Source organism: Lissotriton vulgaris, chromosome 5 (genome assembly GCF_964263255.1).
Source record: "Lissotriton vulgaris chromosome 5, aLisVul1.2, whole genome shotgun sequence".
Taxonomy (NCBI): domain Eukaryota; kingdom Metazoa; phylum Chordata; class Amphibia; order Caudata; family Salamandridae; genus Lissotriton; species Lissotriton vulgaris.
This window is the reverse complement of record NC_141693.1, coordinates 267,333,896-267,354,393: the sequence shown is the minus strand read 5'-3', so window position 1 is coordinate 267,354,393 and position 20,498 is coordinate 267,333,896. Positions and strand designations below refer to the sequence as shown.

Genomic DNA, 20,498 nt, shown 5'->3' with positions numbered 1-20,498 from the left:
CCCAGAGTGCTAAAAAAGATCAAGCGCGACGGGGCACAAGTCATCCTTGTGGCTCCAGACTGGGCACGAACGTACTGGTATCCCGAGCTACTCAGTATGTCAGTCGATCCCCCGTTCGTCTGCCTCTTCAGGAGGACCTTCTGTCGCAGCAGCAGGGGACGGTCCTCCACACAAACCTGTCCAGTCTCCACCTCCATGCTTGGAGATTGAGCGGCGACAGTTGAGGCCATTTGACTTGCCTGCTGAAGTATGTAACATCATTCTGGCAGCCAGGCGTCCCTCCACAAAGTCGGTATACGCCTGCAGGTGGAACAGATTTGTGGCATGGTGCACAGCAAAGGCTGTGGATCCTCTCTCTGCCCCTCTTTCTGAGGTTCTTCTCTTCCTGCTTTCTCTTGCCCAGCAGGGCTCTGCCCTGGGCACTATCAAGGGCTACCTTTCTGCCCTTTCAGCCTTTCTAAGGCTGCCTGATCAACCTTCTTTGTTCAAGTCCCCTGTTGTTAATCGATTCCTGAAAGGCATCCCACATACGTTTCCACCTGTTCCCTTCGTGATGCCTCAGTGGGACTTGAACCTGGTTCTTACTTTTCTGATGTGCTCTCCCTGTGAGCCACTTCACAACTGTCCTATCTGCCTTCTTACCTTGAAGACTGCCTTCCTGGTTGCCATCACCTCTGCCAGGAGAGTGAGTGAGCTCCAGGCTCTATCCTCTAAACCTCCTTTCCTTTCGGTCAATCCGGACAAGGTTGTGTTGCGGACAAGGCCCTCTTTCCTGCCCAAGGTAGTCACAGCCTTCCACATCGGGCAGTCCATCACCTTGCCCACCTTCTTTCCGCCTCCGCATCCCTCGAAAGAGGAAGAGAGGCTCCACCGTCTGGACCCTAAACGTGCGCTCTCTTACTATCTGGATCGCACATGCCAGTTCCGGGTGGATGACCAACTCTTTGTTGATTCCGTGGGCGCTAGGAAGGAAAAGGCGGTGCACAAGCGGACCATCTTGCTGTGGATCATCTTGTGTATCCAGGCGTGTTACTCCTTGGCTAAAAGGAACTCCCTGGCTGGTGGGCGCATTGCAATGGAGGTAAACGATCGTAATACTCGCCATTGACTGCATTGATGTGATTTTTTATAATGTAAGTACTACTGCACTTTCGCTGCTCCATGATGTGTCTTCTGATGGAATTGTTACTTTCAATAAAAAGATGTTTAAAAAAAAGAAGGAACCCCCTGTGGGACTAAGGGCTCATTCCACTCTGGCCCCCGCGACTACAACTGCCCTGGGCAGAGGAGTGCCCTTGCATGACATTTGCCAGGCAGCTACGTGGGCCTCGCTGCACAAGTTTGCAAGACACTATTGCCTGGACAGCCAAGTCCGGAGGGATGGCTTCTTTGGCCGTTCTGTCCTCCAGGACTTTCTGGTGTGATTATTGGTTCGCAGACCCACCACCGGGGTTGGTATTGCTGGGGTATCTATTCTAAGGTAAGGAATCTATCACTAACGTGTCTCTTTCAGATGCACAAGTTACTACTTGTGTAACGATATATCTGTAAGAGACATTAGTTAGTGAAAGATTCCTTACCGACCCACCCATCCTCCCCGTTCTGCGAACCGATATCTAGGGTTACGTTCACCCCCTTTCAGGGCCCTAGTTTCAATGACACCAGTGTTGGTTTTTAGCATAGCTCTGCGTTATTGGCACAGAAAAGCTGTGTCTACGAACTGACGTCAGCACACGGAGGCGGCGTCTAGGTACTCCGACGACGACATCACGACGCCGACGACGGACGAGGTGCCGCAGACTCCTACCGACGCGCAAGGGTACTGCTACGCAAAAATTTCCGGAACCAGTCTGGCGCCTGGGGATATTCTAAGGTAAGGAATCTATCACTAACTAATGTCTCTTACAGATATATCGTTACACAAGTAGTAACTTCTGCTTTAACACTTGTGTTACAAAATCTGAATTATGGTGGCCCGGGTGACTACTGTTGTGACTTTGCTAAAATGTTTCTGTTTATATTTAACGTTATACTGCTCACTGTGTCTACCCTACCTTGGGACTCCCAGCTCAATGATGGGATGATTCAAGCATGTTAATCATGTAACTTTTTTCATTCTGGTTGTGGATTTCTTCCTTTCTGCTGAGAAGAGTGCACAATTAATGCTTCTCTCATACAGGATGCAGCCTCTAACAAATGCATTCCCTGTATGTTTTCCTTTTGATTTCTATCCTCTTACTAATGTTTTGAATTGAACTTGCAGCACTGTGGTGTCCAAGAAGGGGTATCTTCACTTCCGTGAGCCACAATCGAACTCTTGGGCCAAACACTTTGTGGTGGTGCGGAGGCCTTATGTCTTCATCTACAGCAATGACAAGGACCCTGTTGAAAGGGCAGTTCTCAACTTATCAACAGCACAAGTGGAATACAGCGAGGACCAGCAGGCCATGGTGAAGGTAAGTGTACATGTAACTTCATACACAAGAACACACATACACACATTCAATCTCTTAACACATTTTCTGGAGACACGCAAAACCACCTAGCCTCTGAGACGCACACCCTCACATACTTTCTATCAATATAATCCAGTTACCTCTTTCCATCTCATACATTTTCCCTTGGATTTTCTTACTTTAAGAATACAGGTATCAATCTGGTCTTGAGAAAATCTTTTCGCAGAAATAACTCTCCAGGACTACCTTTCTGATAGAGACTTCTAACTGCATATTCATCACCTTAGAATATTCCCCAAGGCATCAGATTGCATCTGCAAAATTTTGAGCAGTACCTCTACACACCAGTAAGTGGCATTGCATTGCTCCGCTTCTGAAGTAACATTCTTAATGACTATATAGGCACCAACCCGCCGCACTGACATCAGTTCCTTTCTTTACACACCAATAGAGTGGATCCAGAGAGCAACCTCGGACATTTTTTTGGACCACTTTTTTCAACATTTTGCCAATCTTTTTTTTTGTGCTTTTTTTTATCTTTGCTCACGGTGTGCTTGGGGCATACCTCCCAACAAACCCACAGGGTTTAAAACAAATGTCAGACAGATGTCTGTCTCTGACCCACACTTGGTTTCCCTGGGGATGGGCCAAAACTCCAAGGCTTGCTCCGAATGCACGTCCATGCATTCTAAAGGGGTTCATGAGCTGGTAGTGAAGCTCCTAGAGTTGTAACAAAAGCAGGATCCACCCTGGTACCAAGTGAGATTTCAAGTCTGTTCTCTAAGCCAATCCCGCAAACAATTGTCATCCCAATCTTAATCGTTGTTATTGAAGTCTGGTAAGCCCATGAAGAAGTCGAAGTATTCTTCTTTTTCCCCGAGCAAACACCACACTTCTAGACCCTGTTTCCACACTCCACCTGTGGAGCCAGTGGCAATGTCAGCTTTACAGTTCCCCGAATTCCCTAGGGCTGGAGCAACCCCTTCCCAACTTAAAAAGTTCCACGACACCATGGACTCCATATTTGGTTCCAGTGCTCCCTGTGGTGCAAATTCAAGCTCCATGGAGCAGAGAGGTGCCCCTGCTGGATTCCCTTTGGCAGGTTCACTCCCAACACCAGCCAGGCCCTCTGTATATACCCTCAGATCCAGACTGATGCAGATACTGGTTCTAGTCCACCTGGTGCCGGCCCTGGATCCAATCAAGGAGGAATCTTTTCCCCTCTCCTACTCTGAGGCACTGCCTCAACGCCGATTCGGATCATGTCAACCCACACTAGACGTGACATCCCTGGTCTGGCCCCTCTTATCCTGAAGGAGAATTTATAAAGAAACTATGGTCTCCTAGAGGATGATTCCTACCAAGAGGAAAAGTTGTATGAGGAGCTGGGTGATGCCAATAGCTAAATTCTTCTCCTGACTCTGATTTCTCCTCCAAACCCTGCCATGTAGGAAGGCGTATATTTTGCAACAGTGATGGACAGGCAGCAGAGGTCCTTGACCTACAGCTACCCTCCGTCGAGGGCAATACCAGTGTCTTGACCATAGTGCTTCAACATGGTCAAGCTCTACAGAGCCTCTGCTCCCCTTTAATAAGGTCCTTACCGGTGATTTCCTGGGGGCGTGGGCCAAAGCTTGCATGGGGTCCCCTGGGCACACAGTGATTCGCCCCAGCCTTCCTTTCCCAGCACTCCTCTCCCAAGATCCTGGTAGTACAGGCCTGGATTTCCAGGATCAACCCAAGTGCCTTCCCTACCACCCTACCGGATAGGGGATCTAAGAGGCTGTATATCTTTAGGGAGAGGATCTCCTCTTGCACCAGCTTAGAATTGTGACCAATTAAGTCTGCCCACGTATTTCTAACTCGGGGTTGAGGGGGGGGTCATATTGAGCGAATTCAAGAACGGTGATGCGAGTTCGTTATTATACTTGCATATATCATGGTGTATAGCGACATCTTATTTATCAATATTAACACACAGACAACACCATTGCAATGTGGTATTGCAAAAAAATGGGCGGAGTGGGGTCCTAGACACTGTGCCAGGAGGCCCTGCACCTCTGGATGTGGCTGGAACTCCAGAACAATTTCCTGGTCGTGCAGCACCTGGTGGGATCTCTGTAAGGAAGTGCCCTATTTTTGCATGGTTGCCCCCACTTTTTGCTAGACTGCTTATGTGCTTTGCCTGAGTGTGCCCTGGGGGCCTGCCAAAGAGGTACCCAGGGCCTATGTTCTTTCCCAGAACTGCATTGAAAACAAAACCCAATTGGCACTCTTTGGCCACAGGTCAGTCACTTGTAAATGGTACCAAAAGTACCAAGGGCACTGTGGCCAGGGAAGGCCTCTAAGAGCTGCTGCACTTATTGTGCCACCCTTAGAGGCCCTATACCTTTACACATACACACTGCCTTTGCAGACTGCACGTTTTGGTGCAGAACAAAGTGAAGAGTCGACATGGCACACATCCCTGTGTGCCATGCCTACAACCCACTGACCTGGCATAGATAAGCCACCCCTCTAGCTTGGTTCACTATAACAGTGGTGATGGTACAGGTGCATGAGCCCTGTACCCCTACAGTGTCTAAGTCAATTATTAGACATTGTGAGTGCAGTAATGCACTTAAGAGTAGATGGTGCTGGGAGTTTGTCATTACAAACTCCACAGTACCATAATGGCTTTACTGAAACCTGGGAAGTTTGGTTTCACGCTTCTCAGCACATTAAACCCACACTGATGCCAGTGTGGGGTTTAGCCTCTTCGCTGCGGGGATAATTCCCCCGCTGTGCTGGGGGCGATGGGGGCACGCATAGCGCTCCCATGCTCATGACGAGCTGAGCTCGTGATGAGCTGCAGTGCTCCTGTGCTCATGACAAGCTCAGCTCGTCACAGGCGCATTGGTTCCTGTGGAACGCTCAGCACAGCAGGGAAATTCTCCCCGCACCTGAGCGTTCCACGGCCCATGACTAGCTGAGCTCGTCATGAGCACCGGAACACCGTGCCTCATGACGGAAAAGGTTAATGAAAAATGCACACAGAGGGCATCTTAGAGATGCCTCCTGGAAAATTGCCCATCCTGCTAATCTTCTTCTGGCAGGGGGCACAGTATCCACACTCAGCTAGACACTTGTATCACAGCGCCCGGTTACCCGTAGGGTGTCAGTTGCGCTCTATAAGCAATGATAATAATAATAATATTAGTGTCCAGGCTGAATGGCTGCTCACCAGCTGCCACCACCAGACATGTTTCTTGACCCCTGGGACAAGAACCTGCTACTCTCAAGGGTCTGAAACAATGCACATCCGGGGACGAGGTGCCAATCCTCCTCACCCAAGATGGGCAGGGTCCACGAAGGGGAAGCTACAAAGGCTTTGTGAGCATCCCCAGGCCTTTTGCTGCTTCCAGCAATATCCACCAGCTGTTCTAACTCCCACTTTGGGCAGGAGAATCAGCAGTAAAACCAAGCGAGGAAAGGAGGTCTGCCCACTTTTGCCAACCCCACCCCTCAGGTGGGGGAGGCGAGGTGAAGCAAAACTCTCAGTCCCCGCCATCTTGTAGATGTGGAACCCAGCCATCCAGAGTGGGGCATATGCCCCCCTCCCATTGGAGGGCGGCATAATAGGGGGTGTACCCACCACAAGAAGAGGACCCATAAGTCCTGACCTTTACCTACCTGTAACGCCCCTAAATCTAGTACTTAGGGGCCACCCCAAACCTTGCCTCCTCTGACCAAAACCGACCAAGAAGAAAAGAAGAAGGACCAAAGACCCATGTTGAAGCTAAGACCAATTTAGAAAAATAGCACAGATTTTATATAATTTTAGACACCAGGATCATCGGATTCAGGTAAGTACTTTCGGAGGTAAGATTTATACAGTAAAACAGTAAAATGCTCAAATGACGAGTAATTTTATCCTATGAGAGAAACATACATTGCAAACATATACTTGCAAGAGTTTCTTGAGGATGCCTTTTTGACTTAAAGGGCTTGGGGGCCAAGGTCCAGGGAGCCATCAGCAGTTCGGTTTTACCTGCCCTGGTGAGTCCTGGTGCAGAGTTGCTGGTTGTATCGGTATCCTCGAGCACTGCACATTAAAGTCAATGGCAAAGTATCTGTAGAAAGGCTGTAAAAAGGGACTTGGGGTCAAGTCCGGCAGAACCCAAAGGGAGGGTGAGGCCTCGGCTCCTGAGGGTGTCTGTGGCAAGGGGACACTGTCAGTTTGCTGGAACTCAGGCTCTGGTGCAGAGGTTTTTTGTCTATCGGGCTGCTTGCATTGGAGGCTCTCACTTTGCTTGGGTGAAAAGAAAACAGAACAGCAGGGCCACTCTTGATGTTGGCCACATTGATCCTAAAGTCCCTCTTCAGCAGGTCGGCTTTTTTTGGGGGGGGGGGTGGGGGGGGGGGGTTATATAGCACAGACTCGACCTGAAGGTATCAGAGAGCTTTACATGATCACCAGTTATGTTGCAGATGGACACAGTCATTTTGTTAGGCATGGGGGAGAGTAAGTGATTTGTCCAGAATGACAGGATGTTGAAAGTCCCTGCCAAGACTCAAACCTAGTTCCCCAGCTTCAAGGGCGACCGCTTTAGCCGTTAGGCCACATCCTCTTTTGTCAGTGGTATCTGGGCTTGACACTCAACAAGCCTTGGTTGTGTCAAATGCTTTGGTACCCAGGGTACTGGTGCTGCGATGATCCAGGAGTGACTAGCATCTCAAAATTCGCTTGACAGATGGGGCTGGCTTCCAAGATCCACAGTGACCTCCTCTTGATGAGATGCTCCCTCGGCAGATCCGGTGGTCAGCCAGACAGAGTACCAGACAAGTGCAGTTGGTGCCTGTAGATGCAGGGGCATGGCTCATCCACCTCAAGGGAGATGCTGCTTGGTTGCTGAAGGTGAGAATAGTCCCTCAAGGGTTTGGGGAGACATGGTCAGCTTCTTGGATGTCACGACTTTGGCTCTTCTTTAGCCTTTCTTCTGTTCCCATTAGATGAATCTGAGTTTCTGGTGTCAGGGGGACCCCTAAATACTAACTTTTGGGGCTTTAGGGGAGTGTAGGGTAGTAGCCGATGGGCTACGTACCCCTCGGGTGACGACCCCCTATATGACCACTTCCTGTGGAAAGTGGGCATAATCCTGACCCACATTTCCTAGTTTCACCAAATTCAAAATGGTGAAACCCTTCCTTGACCATCCACTTCAGGTGGCCTACCTTTGGTGTGTGCCTAGCCTGAAAGTGCTTGCAAAAAACGGGGTTCGCGGGGAGCACTCCTGTTATCCTGGAATTAATCCTTGTATTCTATTGGTGCTGAGACTGATAAGGGGCGTCACTCCTTGGAATTGTATAAGTATTAGACCAACTTGGGTATTGGTCCAGTCTCGCACTGTTCATTTAGTGTTAACCACACCTTGTGTTTTTATCAAAGTAAACTCAATTTAATCAAATACTTTACTTTGATTTATTTATCATTCTATTTTGTGATCAAATTCATGTTGCATGTCACATAATATTTCAAAAAAACATTTGTCTTTCAATACATTTCATATATTCTCTATGGTGATCACATTTACTATGAATAAATCACAGTCACATTATTAGTCCTCAACACATCCTAATCACATGCCCAATGCATTTCGGCACCTTAAGTGCCTTCCTCAGGGGCTGCCTCTCCTATCTGTGTTGGGTCAACGTCTGCAATCGTTACTGTTTCGGTGGATCTGCTCTTATGCTGTGATAATGCGTCGTTTCTTTTTAACCTGTGATCGTGCTAGTGGAATGTATCTCGATAATGCTGCCGTTTCGCGTTGTATCGTGTTGTCTCAGCTCCAGCTCGAAACAGTAACAATTGCAGACGTTGACCCAACACAGAGACAGCCCCTGAGGAAGGCACTTAAGGTGCCGAAATGCATTGGGCATGTGAATCATACTCGATATTCATCAGACCATCCAGATGTTGCTGTAACATAGCTCTGCCCAATCGAGCTTCTTTGGAAACAGGCGGCTGTCTTATACACGCTGTAGCACAGAGGCCACATAAGGCAGGACCACACTGCACGCAAAGGCAGCACGTGAACAGGAACGCCACAACAACTCCGATAATCATCAGAATCTTCCAACCCCAAGTCGACATCAGGCCCCAAAACCACCCAAGTAGCGTCCAACCCCCTACGTCCACGTGTATGGACTCAGAGATCTTATGCAACTTTGAGATGGCTTGATAAACAGTCGGAGCGTTATCAGGAATGAAAATACAGCAGCTCGAATGGATCACCTTGCATACCCCACCTCGATCTGCTAAGATCACGTCTAAAACCATACGGTTTTGTAACGTCATAAGTCTATCCGCCTGGAGTTCTGTGGTGATGTTACCAAGGGCACTGGCAGTAATATTAGCTGTCGATTCCACCACTCGAGTCAACTGTCTCAGGTTCCTACTATTAATCATAGGCCCCCAAAACGGGAGGAAACCCTTGAAAAAGTCTCCTGCCTCTTGACCGGCAGTGTCCTCTTCGCTAATTACGCCCCTCACAACTCTAGTCTTGTGATAGTCTGCATCTACAGTGAACGTCGGAGGCAACAAATTTGCAATAAAACATGAGCCCACAAAGTCGAAGGGCAACCATGCATACGCACGATCGTGACAGATAAAGTATGTACCCTTGGCAGCCAGAAACACAGGGGACGAGACCATCGGCAATATGTAATTTTCAGTGCAAGCACTCTCTCCAAGTCGGGCTTTCGATCTTCGGCCACGACCTATTAGACAAAAATTACCAATGTGGGGTACGACCCATATCGGGGGCGAGCTTTTAAGCTGTTTTTCACTAGTGAACACACTATACTCGCCTCTACTCAGGACCCTATAGGCTTGTACCTCTTCTTCTGGAATAAGCGATGGTTCATAGATATCTCTATCTAGATCCTCTATCGCTATAGACAAAGGCTTTTGATACGAGCCAGGGCCAGAGTAGGGGGATCGTGGCTCTCGATTGGGGTGGGAACCTAGTGCGCTTCGAAACATTGTTTGAAATGCTCGAGCGGAACCCTGGGAACTGTACGGCAAAACCAAATATGGAATTCCCTTATCTGTGGTATGTGGCATCAACCCACACACCCAACAATTAGTAGTGTTAACCACTAACTGGTGCTGGTGAAGGAGCTGAATAAAGGAATTATTGCGAAATTCTGCACGTCTAGCCTGCTCGTGTTCGGGTAAGATATAGAAGGAATGAGGAGATGCAGTAGAGGTGAATTTAGAGTCAGAAGTAGGAATAGGTGTAGGTATGGCAGAAGGTAAGAAGTACGACATCATATAGTACACCCCACCTGCCAGTAATGCAGAAACAATCAAAAGTAATACAAATATCTGAAACATAAAGCATTTCGTACGGCTAAGTTGCTGTAGCTCAAATCTTTGTGCCTGTGCTCTTTCCACATCCATCAGCTTCGAAAACGCCATCCCCTATGACCGTCCGCAACGTTTCTTGACGCACTTCGTTCTGTGTAGCAGTAGTCAATTCCCAGGAGTTCCCAGGAACCGACGGTCTTTAACCTAGCGTCAAGACCTACTAACCAGAAAGAAGTACGCGCGCGGCCCTACGGCCTTTATTTATGATGTATATACATGCAATGTCTCTCAGCTGTGGAAGCAAAAATACGTAGGAAAGAAAAAAACCTTCAATATGTACAAGAATAATTACAATGATACAGGTGTTCAGACTGATCGTGGAAAACGGGATATTGCAATTGTCAAAGGACAGAACAGGATCTTTTTATTAGTCTTTAGTGCGGGATCGCAAAAAGTATCGAGTTTTCCCAGGACGTGTCTGTTCGTCAAACAAAGGATCCGTTGAAGAGACAGCGCTCTGTTGATCAGTTGAATGTTCTGGTCTTGAGTCTTTTGATGACAAATGTTCAACAATGTCTTTCTGCTGCACTGAGGATTCTCCGACAGGTTGTGCGTCGCTGAAAGGAACAAACGCCGGCAATCCTTCGGTTTCAGTTGATGCAATGCCTCTCCACACCCACGAGTCTGCCGGCAACCGAATAGGGACTTTCTTCGTATGGGTGGCGTGCACCCAGTTTTTCCGCCCCTCAAGACGAACAGCAGTTCTCGTGGCAAGGAGGACCTGGTAGGGTCCAGTGAACCTGGGCTCCAAATTCTTCTTCCGAGAAAAGTTTCTGGTAACCACCCAGTCTCCAGGCTGGAGCTGGTGGCCTGGACCCTCCGTCTGCGTCGGCAATGCTTCGTAAACCTGTTGGTGAATTAACCTCAGTTTAGCAGTCAAGTCATGTAGATAATCGATCAACATTGGGTACTCAAGATCACAGAACACACCCGGTCTAGGGACCCCCCAAACATTTGCAGGACGACCGAACACTATTTCATAGGGACTGAGCCCTACTCGGGAGTGTTCGGTTGCCCTTGTTGATAGTAAGGCTAAGGGTAAAGCGTCAGGCCACGAAAGACCAGTCGTAGCCTGAATCTTTGCCAGTTTTAGTTTAAGGGTGCCATTATACCCTTCAACCAAACCAGCTGACTGGGGATGATTGGCGCTGTGGAATTTTTGATTAATTCCAAGGCCTTTGCACACACTCTTCATCACACTCCCCACAAGCTCACTTCCGTTATCAGACCACACAACCCGAGGCATTCCATACCGAGGAAAGTATTCCTTCAGTAGGATTTTTGCCGTTGACAAAGCAGTGTTGTCCTTGAGAGTATAGGCTTCAATCCATCGGGAGAACGCGCAAACCACAACCAAAACGTATTTCAAGTTATTGCATCTCTCCATATGGATGAAGTCTAATTGAATCACCTCAAAGGGACACGAAGGGGGAGCAAAACTACCAGGAAGAGTTGGGGTTCCCTTACCAGGATTGTACAACATACATACCATACAGTTCTTAACCAAGCGTTCAGCACACTTCGTGATACCATCATTCTTCCACACAGGAGATAACGACTTGCAAATACCTTTCACGCTAATATGTGCTAACCCATGTGCCATTGTCACAATAGCCAGCACATAAGCATCCTGCAACATCCATCTTTTCTGTTCCGACAAATCAATCCAACAACCATTCGCATCCAACTTTCCCGTACTTTCTTTCCACTTCGTCTTTTCAGTTTCGGTGGCGTCATTCTGAATTGCTTTCACACTCTCGATAGTGTCCTCACACATACCAGTCTCCGCAGGCCACCTAACCGAACTTGCCACATACATCCGAGTGCTAAGGTTCCGGGCAGTCTCCTTAGCAGTCTCATCCGCAAACGCATTACCACGTCCAACATCATCCGTCACCTTACGATGTGCACTACATTTAACAATCGCTACCTGTTTAGGCAACGTAAGTGCATCCAAAAGATCGTTCACAAGTTGGCCATGCTGAATCTTCGTACCATGCGATGTCATAAAACCTCTCTCTCTCCACAACCGTCCAAAACTATGCGCAACACCAAATGCATACTGACTGTCAGTATACACATTCACACGTTTATCTTTTGCTAACACACACGCTCTAGTTAAGGCAATCAGCTCTGCAGCCTGGGCAGAATTCTGATTCAATCTCGCAGCTTCCACAACAGTACTCAAAGTTACAACAGCATACGCAGTGGTCACATCACCATTCGGTAATTTAAAACACGAGCCATCTACATACAACGTTCCATCTGGATCTTCTAAAGGAGTGTTTTTAAGGTCCACTCGACCTTTTGTTTCCTCCTCTGTTCGCAAATAGCAGTCATGGGCTGCTATTTCATCTGACTCTGTACTAATGGGTAACAAAGTTGCCGGATTCAGAACATTGCAACGTTTTATCTGAATATGACTTGCCAGCAGCGTCAACTCGTATCCGGACAACCTCGCACTTGTCAAGTGCTGAGTTTTCGTACGATTTAAAAGAGTGTCGACTGCATGCGGAACCATCACCGTAAGCATATTATCCATGACCAATCCTGCTGATTGTCGGATGGACACCGCCGCTGCCGCTGTTGCTCTCAGACAACTCGGCAATGCTCTAGCTACCGGGTCCAAGGTCGAGGAAAAATATGCACATGGACGTTGCTTACCACCAAAAGGTTGCGTTAAGACACTCAAAGCACAACCTTCCCTCTCGTGAACGTATAATGTAAACGGCTTACTGTAATCAGGAGTACCTAACACAGGGGCCGAACACAATGAGTCACGCAATTCAGAAAAACTTTTCTGACATTCCTCCGTCCATGGTAAAGGAGTTGAAACATCCTTGCACGTAAGAGCCACCAATGGTTTCGCTAGCAATGAAAAATTCGGGATCCACTGTCTGCAGTACGACGTGATACCTAGAAAGGCACGCACATCTCTTTGTGTTGTCGGCACAGTCATTCGCGCTATTGCTGCAATTCTCTCTGGGGTCAACCGCCTTCCCTCCTTTGACAATAAGTGACCTAAATAGGTTACTTCTTGACAACAATATTGGAGTTTAGAAGGTGACACCTTGTGATGTAGGTCACAGAGATGTTGCAGCAACGACACCGTAGCAATTTTGCAAATGTCCTGAGTATCCGCAGCTACCAATAAGTCATCGACATATTGGATTAAGGCCGCACCAGCCGGCAACGTAAACGCATCCAGTTGACCCTTCAAGGCTTGGCTGTAAATCGATGGACTCTCACAGTAGCCTTGAGGAGCGCGTTTAAACCGGAAGCTGCGCCCACCAAGAGAGAAACCGAAAAGGTCTCTACTCTCCTCTGCGATCGGGATGCTGAAGAACGCATTCTTCAGATCAATCACCGAAAACCAAGACGCAGAGGCTGGAATCAGAGTCAGCAGCGCCGTGATGTCAGGCACAACAGGGAACTGAGGAACCACAATTTTATTAACCTCCCGTAAATCAATAACAAAACGATAAACAGGTGGTTTCGAAGGGTCAGTACGTTTTAAAATAGGCAGTACAGGACTGTTGCACACGTTTCCCCGAGTCTCTTCAATAACGTCTTTGTCGATCAAATCATAGATGATCGCCAACAGTGCTCGTTCACCATCAAGAGAGATACGATACTGGGGAATACGTGGCAATCGCACATTAGATTTCAACTGAACAACATAAGGGGAGATGTCAAGCAGGCCCACATCATTGGGACCTGTTGCCCATAAAGATGCAGGAAGAGAACTCAATTCCGGTGGAAGCTTATCGAGAGACAAGTACATAGGAGAGACAACCCTCTCTCCTAACGTAAGCTTTACACCCGCAGGAGAACAATACAGGGTTGCATACAAACGTTTTAGCAAATCCAGACCCAAGAGATTTTCACCACAACCAGTAGTCAAAATCAACGGAGCTTCAAGCTCACGTGGTCCAATTGTAAGAGGCAAAGGGCGTGAAACTGGATTGCTAACGGGGGCGCCAGAGAAACCAACGGAAACATTTGTTAAGCCAGACAAAGGTGCGCCAGGGAGTTTCGAATGCATAATAGAACTTTTCGCTGCACCAGTGTCCGACAGAAAAGGCTCAACGACGCCCGATGTAGCAACCGCGACGTAAGGCCCTCTCTGATCAACCGGAACTGATACCACTCCCTCTCCTTGTCTATGGCTGTCCTAGTAATTACTATCGTCAGTTCCCTGATCGACGTAATAATCATCTACATTGTACTGCGCAGATCGTCCTTGCAATGATCCACGTTGATCAAAACAGTTATTAGAATTTGATGAGTTATCTGAACGGTCATTCTGAACACCACGACCCCTACCGCGTGATGTCTGCTGCGAACCACCACGACCTCCTCTAGATGAATTACCACTATTACGATCGTTCAAAACAGGACAATTGAATTTTATATGACCCTCCTGTCTACAATAGGCACATTGATTGTACCCTAACGAAGATCTTTGGGAAGAGGAGTCATTTCTAGATTGTGGTCGATTAGATTGCGACTGCGATCTATTTTGCTGCGAAGTATTCTGATTCGAACGCGGAGGATACGCTTGCTGTAACAACACTTTGGTTTTAAGCTCTTTCGTCTTTTTATCAGCGCGGTCATTCTCTTCTTTCTCTCTATTTTCATAATATTGTGCTGTGGCAATATCTGGGCTGAGGTAGAAACGGCCCATGCACTCTCTGAATTCTTCAATTTATTGCTCAAATCGGGCAATAAGTTAGAGACAAATTTATCCACAAACAACCGTTGGCCACCCTCAGTACCCATATCCTGACCACTATGGTCGATGAATGCCTCCTCGAATCTCGTAAAGAAGTCGGAGACACTCTCGTCCTTCTTCTGTTTACAAGCCGATAATTTGTCCCAATTCACCCTCATAGCTGGCATAAGAGTTTTCATTAGCGTAATTATTCTCTGAGGAAGAGCAGCAATCAACTGCTCGGGTTTAGCACCACCAGTTTGTAACCCATCAGCCGCTATAAGGGCAGCCCAATCACCGCCCAATTCGTTGGGATGGTTTTCCTGACGAATCTTAGCCCAGACCGGTTGCGGTACTACATTGCCAAACAGCATATCAATATCGGCAAGATTCATTATCGTAGCATCTACGAGCTGCGATAACTCTTTATAATACCCTGCAGGATTCTTGCGGGGGTCAGGCAAAGATTGCTTCACCTGCAACACTTCTGATAGTTTCCATGGGGGATGAATCCACACTCTCTGGAAGTAGGGTGGAACAATGGGGTTAGCATTAGGATCGCCTGGCATCCACACAGGTGGAACTTCCCGCATGGGAAACTGACCGGACGCATCTAACTGCCTCTCAACGTCCTCAACAAACAAGGCTTGAGGTATAGGAGTGGGACGGAAAGATAACAACCGCTCAACAGCACGTCGAACGTTGGTATCCACTATCAGTCCATTCGAGAACTGAAGCTGTAGATCAGACAAAGCGGACAGCACCTCGTCAGGCGCATCGGCAGATATCTGATCACGAAGGACCTTACACATTTCTTCGAACACAAATCTTTGGGTTGGTATATTAAATTGACAGAACGTATCGAGTACAATACGTGGTGGATTTCTAAGAGGATGTGTCATCCAACCCATCGCCATATTATATAGCGAAGCGCGCTCCCTACCACCGGGAAGCTGACTACGTCTCTGAGGACCATCTGAACCAGCGGACCCAAGGACAGGTCCAAGAGAATGAAAGAAGTTAGCCGCAACAGGAGAAGTACGACTACGAGTAGCTGAAGAAGTATAGCACAAGGGACTGACAAGAGAAGGAGTAAAGACAGGAACAACAGCAGGAGTTAGTAGAGCAGGAACAGTAGCGGGAGCAGGAGTATGCGGAAGTGGAGGAGCAGTGGGAATAGCAGTGGGTAAGGGAGCAGGAACAGTCGGAAGAACGGGTGCAGGTTGAGGAACAGGCTGAAGAACAGGTGGAGGAACAGGTACAGGGGGAACCACTGGAGCAGCGGTACCCTGTACATACGGAGGTGGCGACTTCATAAGATAGGACATTAAAGGATCCTCAACTATTTCTTCCTTCTTTTCCGACTCCGTAGGCAAAGCAGGATAGCATTTATCTATGGACATACGCTGTAGCCTATCAAACACTTCCTTTTCCTTATCCTCCTTATCACTCTGAAACTGCTCTGCTTTCTTTACAATGGTAGCAACACCATCTCTCTGATTTCGTTTAGTCTGTCTGATCTCTTTCTGTCGGGCTTCTTTACGCCACAACCGAAAGGCATCAAACATGGCCGGCCTTGACTTTTTCGCAAATAATTTAGCCTCTAGATTATCTAAGATTGGAGTCTCAAAGCTACCATGAGGTGGCCAACTAAGTACACCATCCTTCTTAGTATACCGAATCCAATAATCATTAAAAGTAATCGGGCCTAGCCCGTGCTTACTGTAAAGCTCATAAGTGGGAGTTCCAACCGGAGGTATCGGACACGAGTCCTCCAGTCGGGAATCCGTACCACAACGTCTGAAACAACTAAACAAAGTACAGCGACCAGGCATCTTGCACACTAGCCGTGTTTCACAAACTTCAAGGGTTACGGGATTTACCAAGTCCCAGCAAAGAGCAAAAACCCTCGGTTTTTGGCGTCTGCAGTCGTCAAATATCACAACAAAGTACCAAGAACCACAAATGCAATGGAACCATGCAACAACCAAGTAACCACAACCAAGAACTCTGGGAGCGACCCACAATTACTTAACTCAAAGATCGATGGCGTCACCAGGAAGGCCCGTCAATCGTCTCGCTATACCAAGGTCTACGCCAGGCGCCAAAACAGGTCTACAGTCAGGGCAGCAGTCCGTCGCAGCCGTCAGGAGGCGGGAATCTTCGCGGGAAAAGTCTTCGGGCCACTTATTTCGACAACAGGATCGATGAAGCGGAGTGCACCTTCCCTCGGAGATTTCACACGAAGTTCCTCACGATCGTCGGGCTTGGACCGGTACCACTGATGCAGCCCCACGTTGGGCGCCAACTGAAGGACTGGGTTATTTAAGACCCAGCGGTGCCAGGGGACAACACCTGAAACCTTCGTGGGTAACCTGCTCCGGCGTACAAATGACCGAGACACGGGACACTTCCTTCGGCGTCAAAGATTCGAGCTTTATTTACTGCAGGGAACACAGAAATCACGGCAAGTACAACGCGTGCTACTTGTGGAGACTGCTTCGAATTGGTTCTGTGGATCGCTCCTTTTATACATAATTCACCCATAGATTTACATGGTACACAAAGGTTTATGGCTTGGTTCCCATAGTTATCCCCCAGAGGGGTCGTTTTGGTCTCTTTGATACATTCAAGGTCCGGAACATAAGTGCGGAAACATTTGGTGGTTCCCAACTAAAAAACCCATCTTCCCACCATTAGTGCATTCCAATCGGCAGTAAAACAGATCGAAGAAGGAACAAGGACAGGTGCAAAGGAAGATGGAGACAGTGGGGAATTGGAAAGGGTGTAAAAGGGGAGGTATCGGGAAACACGAGCTCCTGGCATCAAAGGGACGTGCCTAATGAGATGCACGGCTGAGACAATAGACCGGCACGGCAAGATGAGCCTCGAGCGGGGCCATTTGCCTTACAGTATCACCCCCCCTCATCATAAAGACAGTTTCAAAGGACATGTGTCTTCCGTACATCTCTCGGGAATCCCAGGGTCGCGAAGCGGACAGCGTCCGTTCGCTGGCTACTTGAGGGCAAGAGACAAAATGGATGACATATCTAAGATGGAACCCGTGGGTACAGATAGAATAACCCACATAACAGACGAACGGTTTAGGTTAGCACAGTGAAACTGCATATACCCACTAAACTCGACATTTGCGGTTCGTAGATACCAGACTCGACCATATTTGTGCGAGTCAAAAACATCACTTACAATTGTCACGGAACCTCACTCTGGGTACCATGGGTACCATTTACTAGGGACTTACAGGGGTGCTAAAGTCCTTGCCAATTGGTTTACTTTCAGTCAAAAAGGATCAGTATTAGGGCAAAAAGTGGGGGTGACCATGTCAACAAGGGCACTTTCCTACAACCACCACAATAGTAAAATACATGCATACAGAAATGCACAAGATTTTGTATTATCATTGGAGGCCCTAAAGTCATGCAACTGGGCTCTCAAACATGGCTTATTCCTCTGTGATTCACATGTGGACACTAAGTGTAGATGTTTTAACTATATATTTATCCAATATTAGGGTATCTTTCATAGATTCACATGCCTGAATCATTCCCCGTCGTCGGGATGGGAGTCCCAGGTATATAAATAAAGTAATGCCCCATTAGACATATGGAGTAATAGGCCAAAGGCCTTACATTAGTAACATATCCATGTCCTTTTGTAAAAAGGGCCAAACTCGAGAGAAGAGCCAATCGGCAATCACCACCCTCTGGAACCCTCCTGGAAGGAGCTTTAGTCCCTCAGATTTTCTACCAAACGTCGTTCTAAGGGAGTCTCCTCTGAGCTCCGCTCAATATTCCTCATCTCTGGATTTCCAGTGTTTCTTCTTGCATGTTTCCATCTTCTGGGTGAATTTCTTCAGTTCTTCATGGCAGATACACCTAAGAAAGGCTTTTTTAGGCCCTGTGCTTATTGTGGTAAAAAAAGGCTTCATGTGAATGACCAACACAAAGATTGTCTCTACTGCCTTTACCCGGACTGCAAGGTATGTCGTACCTTTTTTTCAAAGACCCTCAAAGATCGGGAGGAGCGCCTCTTCATTTGGCTGCAGAGGCTTAAAGACACTAGAGTCTGCTGAGGAGAGTGAGGGCTCTTCCATATCCTCCAAATCCTCTCAAAAAAGACCACGGGTAGCTTCACCAGGCCCTTCGTCACAGCCACCTCAAAAAAAGACGCATAAAAAGTCTTCAGAGGTACATACCAAGGCTCTACCACCAAAGGTTTCTCCTCAGGAGATTGTTCACACCTTTAAAAAGCCTTCTTCCACTCCGTCGACGACGACCTCGTTGACGGTGGCTTCAACGACCAGGAAATCTACGTCTACGGCCTTGTGTGTCACCTCGTCGACGACGACTGTTTCCACTTCTGTCGCCTCTTCTTCACTATCTACATCATCGACGACGACTCTATCTTCGACGGCCGGTAGGTCTGTTTCGTCGATAAAGAAGTCATTGTCGACGTCCAAACAACCGTCGATGCTCCGATGTCGACGACAGTGTCGACGACGGCTCCGTCGACGAAGACTGTCCCGTTGACATCCACTCTATCGTCAACGAAAGCTCAGTCGACTACGACAACATCGTTGACGAGATCTCCATCGAAGACGGCTCTGTCGATGAGAACTCCATCGACCATGGTGCCCGTCGGCGCTTCACCGCCGACGATTACACCGTTGATGGGCTTATCAACGACGACGGATTACAATCTGAAAAGTGGGTACGTCCATCTCAAATTCACGAAACGTGTGTTGACGCCGGCCCTGACTTTCCCTAGTAGGGTCCAGCCATTGCCTCCAGTTCACCTCTTAGACGGAGAGGATTCTGACAAGAGCAGTATGTTTAGAACAGCGACAAGCCCATCTGAACTTAACATGAAGTATCAGGACAGTTCAGATTATGAGGGACAAGATCAGGAGGATCAGACCGTTTATCCTGAAGAATACCATCCGCCTCCACCTCCCATGGTTTGCCTACCAGCATCTTTGGTTTCCAACGTGCAATTCCTCATTACAGACTATAAGCAGAGACTCCAAGTCTCCAGCTGTATCTCCACCGCCAAGACCACAGCTTCCATCTTTAAATCTACAACCGGAGCCTGTCATTTCACCGCCTCCGCCTTCCTCAGACGATGAGGAGGAGGATCCACATGAAGAAGGGGAACTTCATGATACCCAGTCTACTCATGATGAGCGGGACGACTATGTCATACCCTTTCCTGCTTCTCCCATGCCTACGCAGGCTGACTCGCCTTCTGAAGACATTGGGAGATTTCACAACATAGTGGAAAGAGCAGGGCAACGTTTCTAAATACCATTGCCATCACACCAGCAAGATTGCTTCCTATACAATTTTAAGGAACCTTTTAAGAAATCGGTCAGATCTACACCCATTATAGAATACATATGGGATCAGGGTGTGAAAATAATGCATAACCCTTCCTCGGTGCCCCCAGTATTGCCTCGTCTGGATAAGAAATGCAAAGCTCCAGATACTACTCCAGCTTGCCTGACAGGGCATCCCAAACCAGACTCTGTCATCACGCAGGCGGCTTAACGAAAATCACAAAATCCTTCTGCCCCACTAGCCGCTCATCCGGACAAGGAAGGTCGAAAGCTTGATAACATTAGGAAACGTTTCTCATCAATATCGACTTTAACAGTGCGAGCATCCAATTCCTTGGCACCGTTAGGGAGTTATAACAGACAGTTTTGGGCAGACATCACTCCATATCTTGCGGACTTGCCGGATGATTCGAAAGAGGAAGCAAAAAAGATCCTGCTTGAAGGAGGACGTTCTGCTTCAGAGATAATAGATTGTGCAATGGATATCGCTTCTACAGAATTGCGCCAACTAGCTGGCACAGCTGTATTATAACGTCAGGGTTGAATGAAGGCAACTTCATT

General features: G+C 47.8%; 1 protein-coding gene across 13 annotated transcripts in view; it reads left to right on the top strand.

The window, feature by feature from the left end:
* KIF1B (kinesin family member 1B) overlaps positions 1-20,498 on the top strand; it is a 1,388,545-nt gene that overhangs the window by 1,286,891 nt on the left and 81,156 nt on the right. For all 13 annotated transcript variants that reach the window (XM_086921360.1, XM_086921359.1, XM_086921355.1 and 10 more), the window contains one exon: positions 2,264-2,456. In XM_086921360.1, the coding sequence (XP_086777486.1) occupies positions 2,264-2,456 (193 nt within the window). The remainder of the gene's footprint in view (positions 1-2,263; positions 2,457-20,498) is intronic.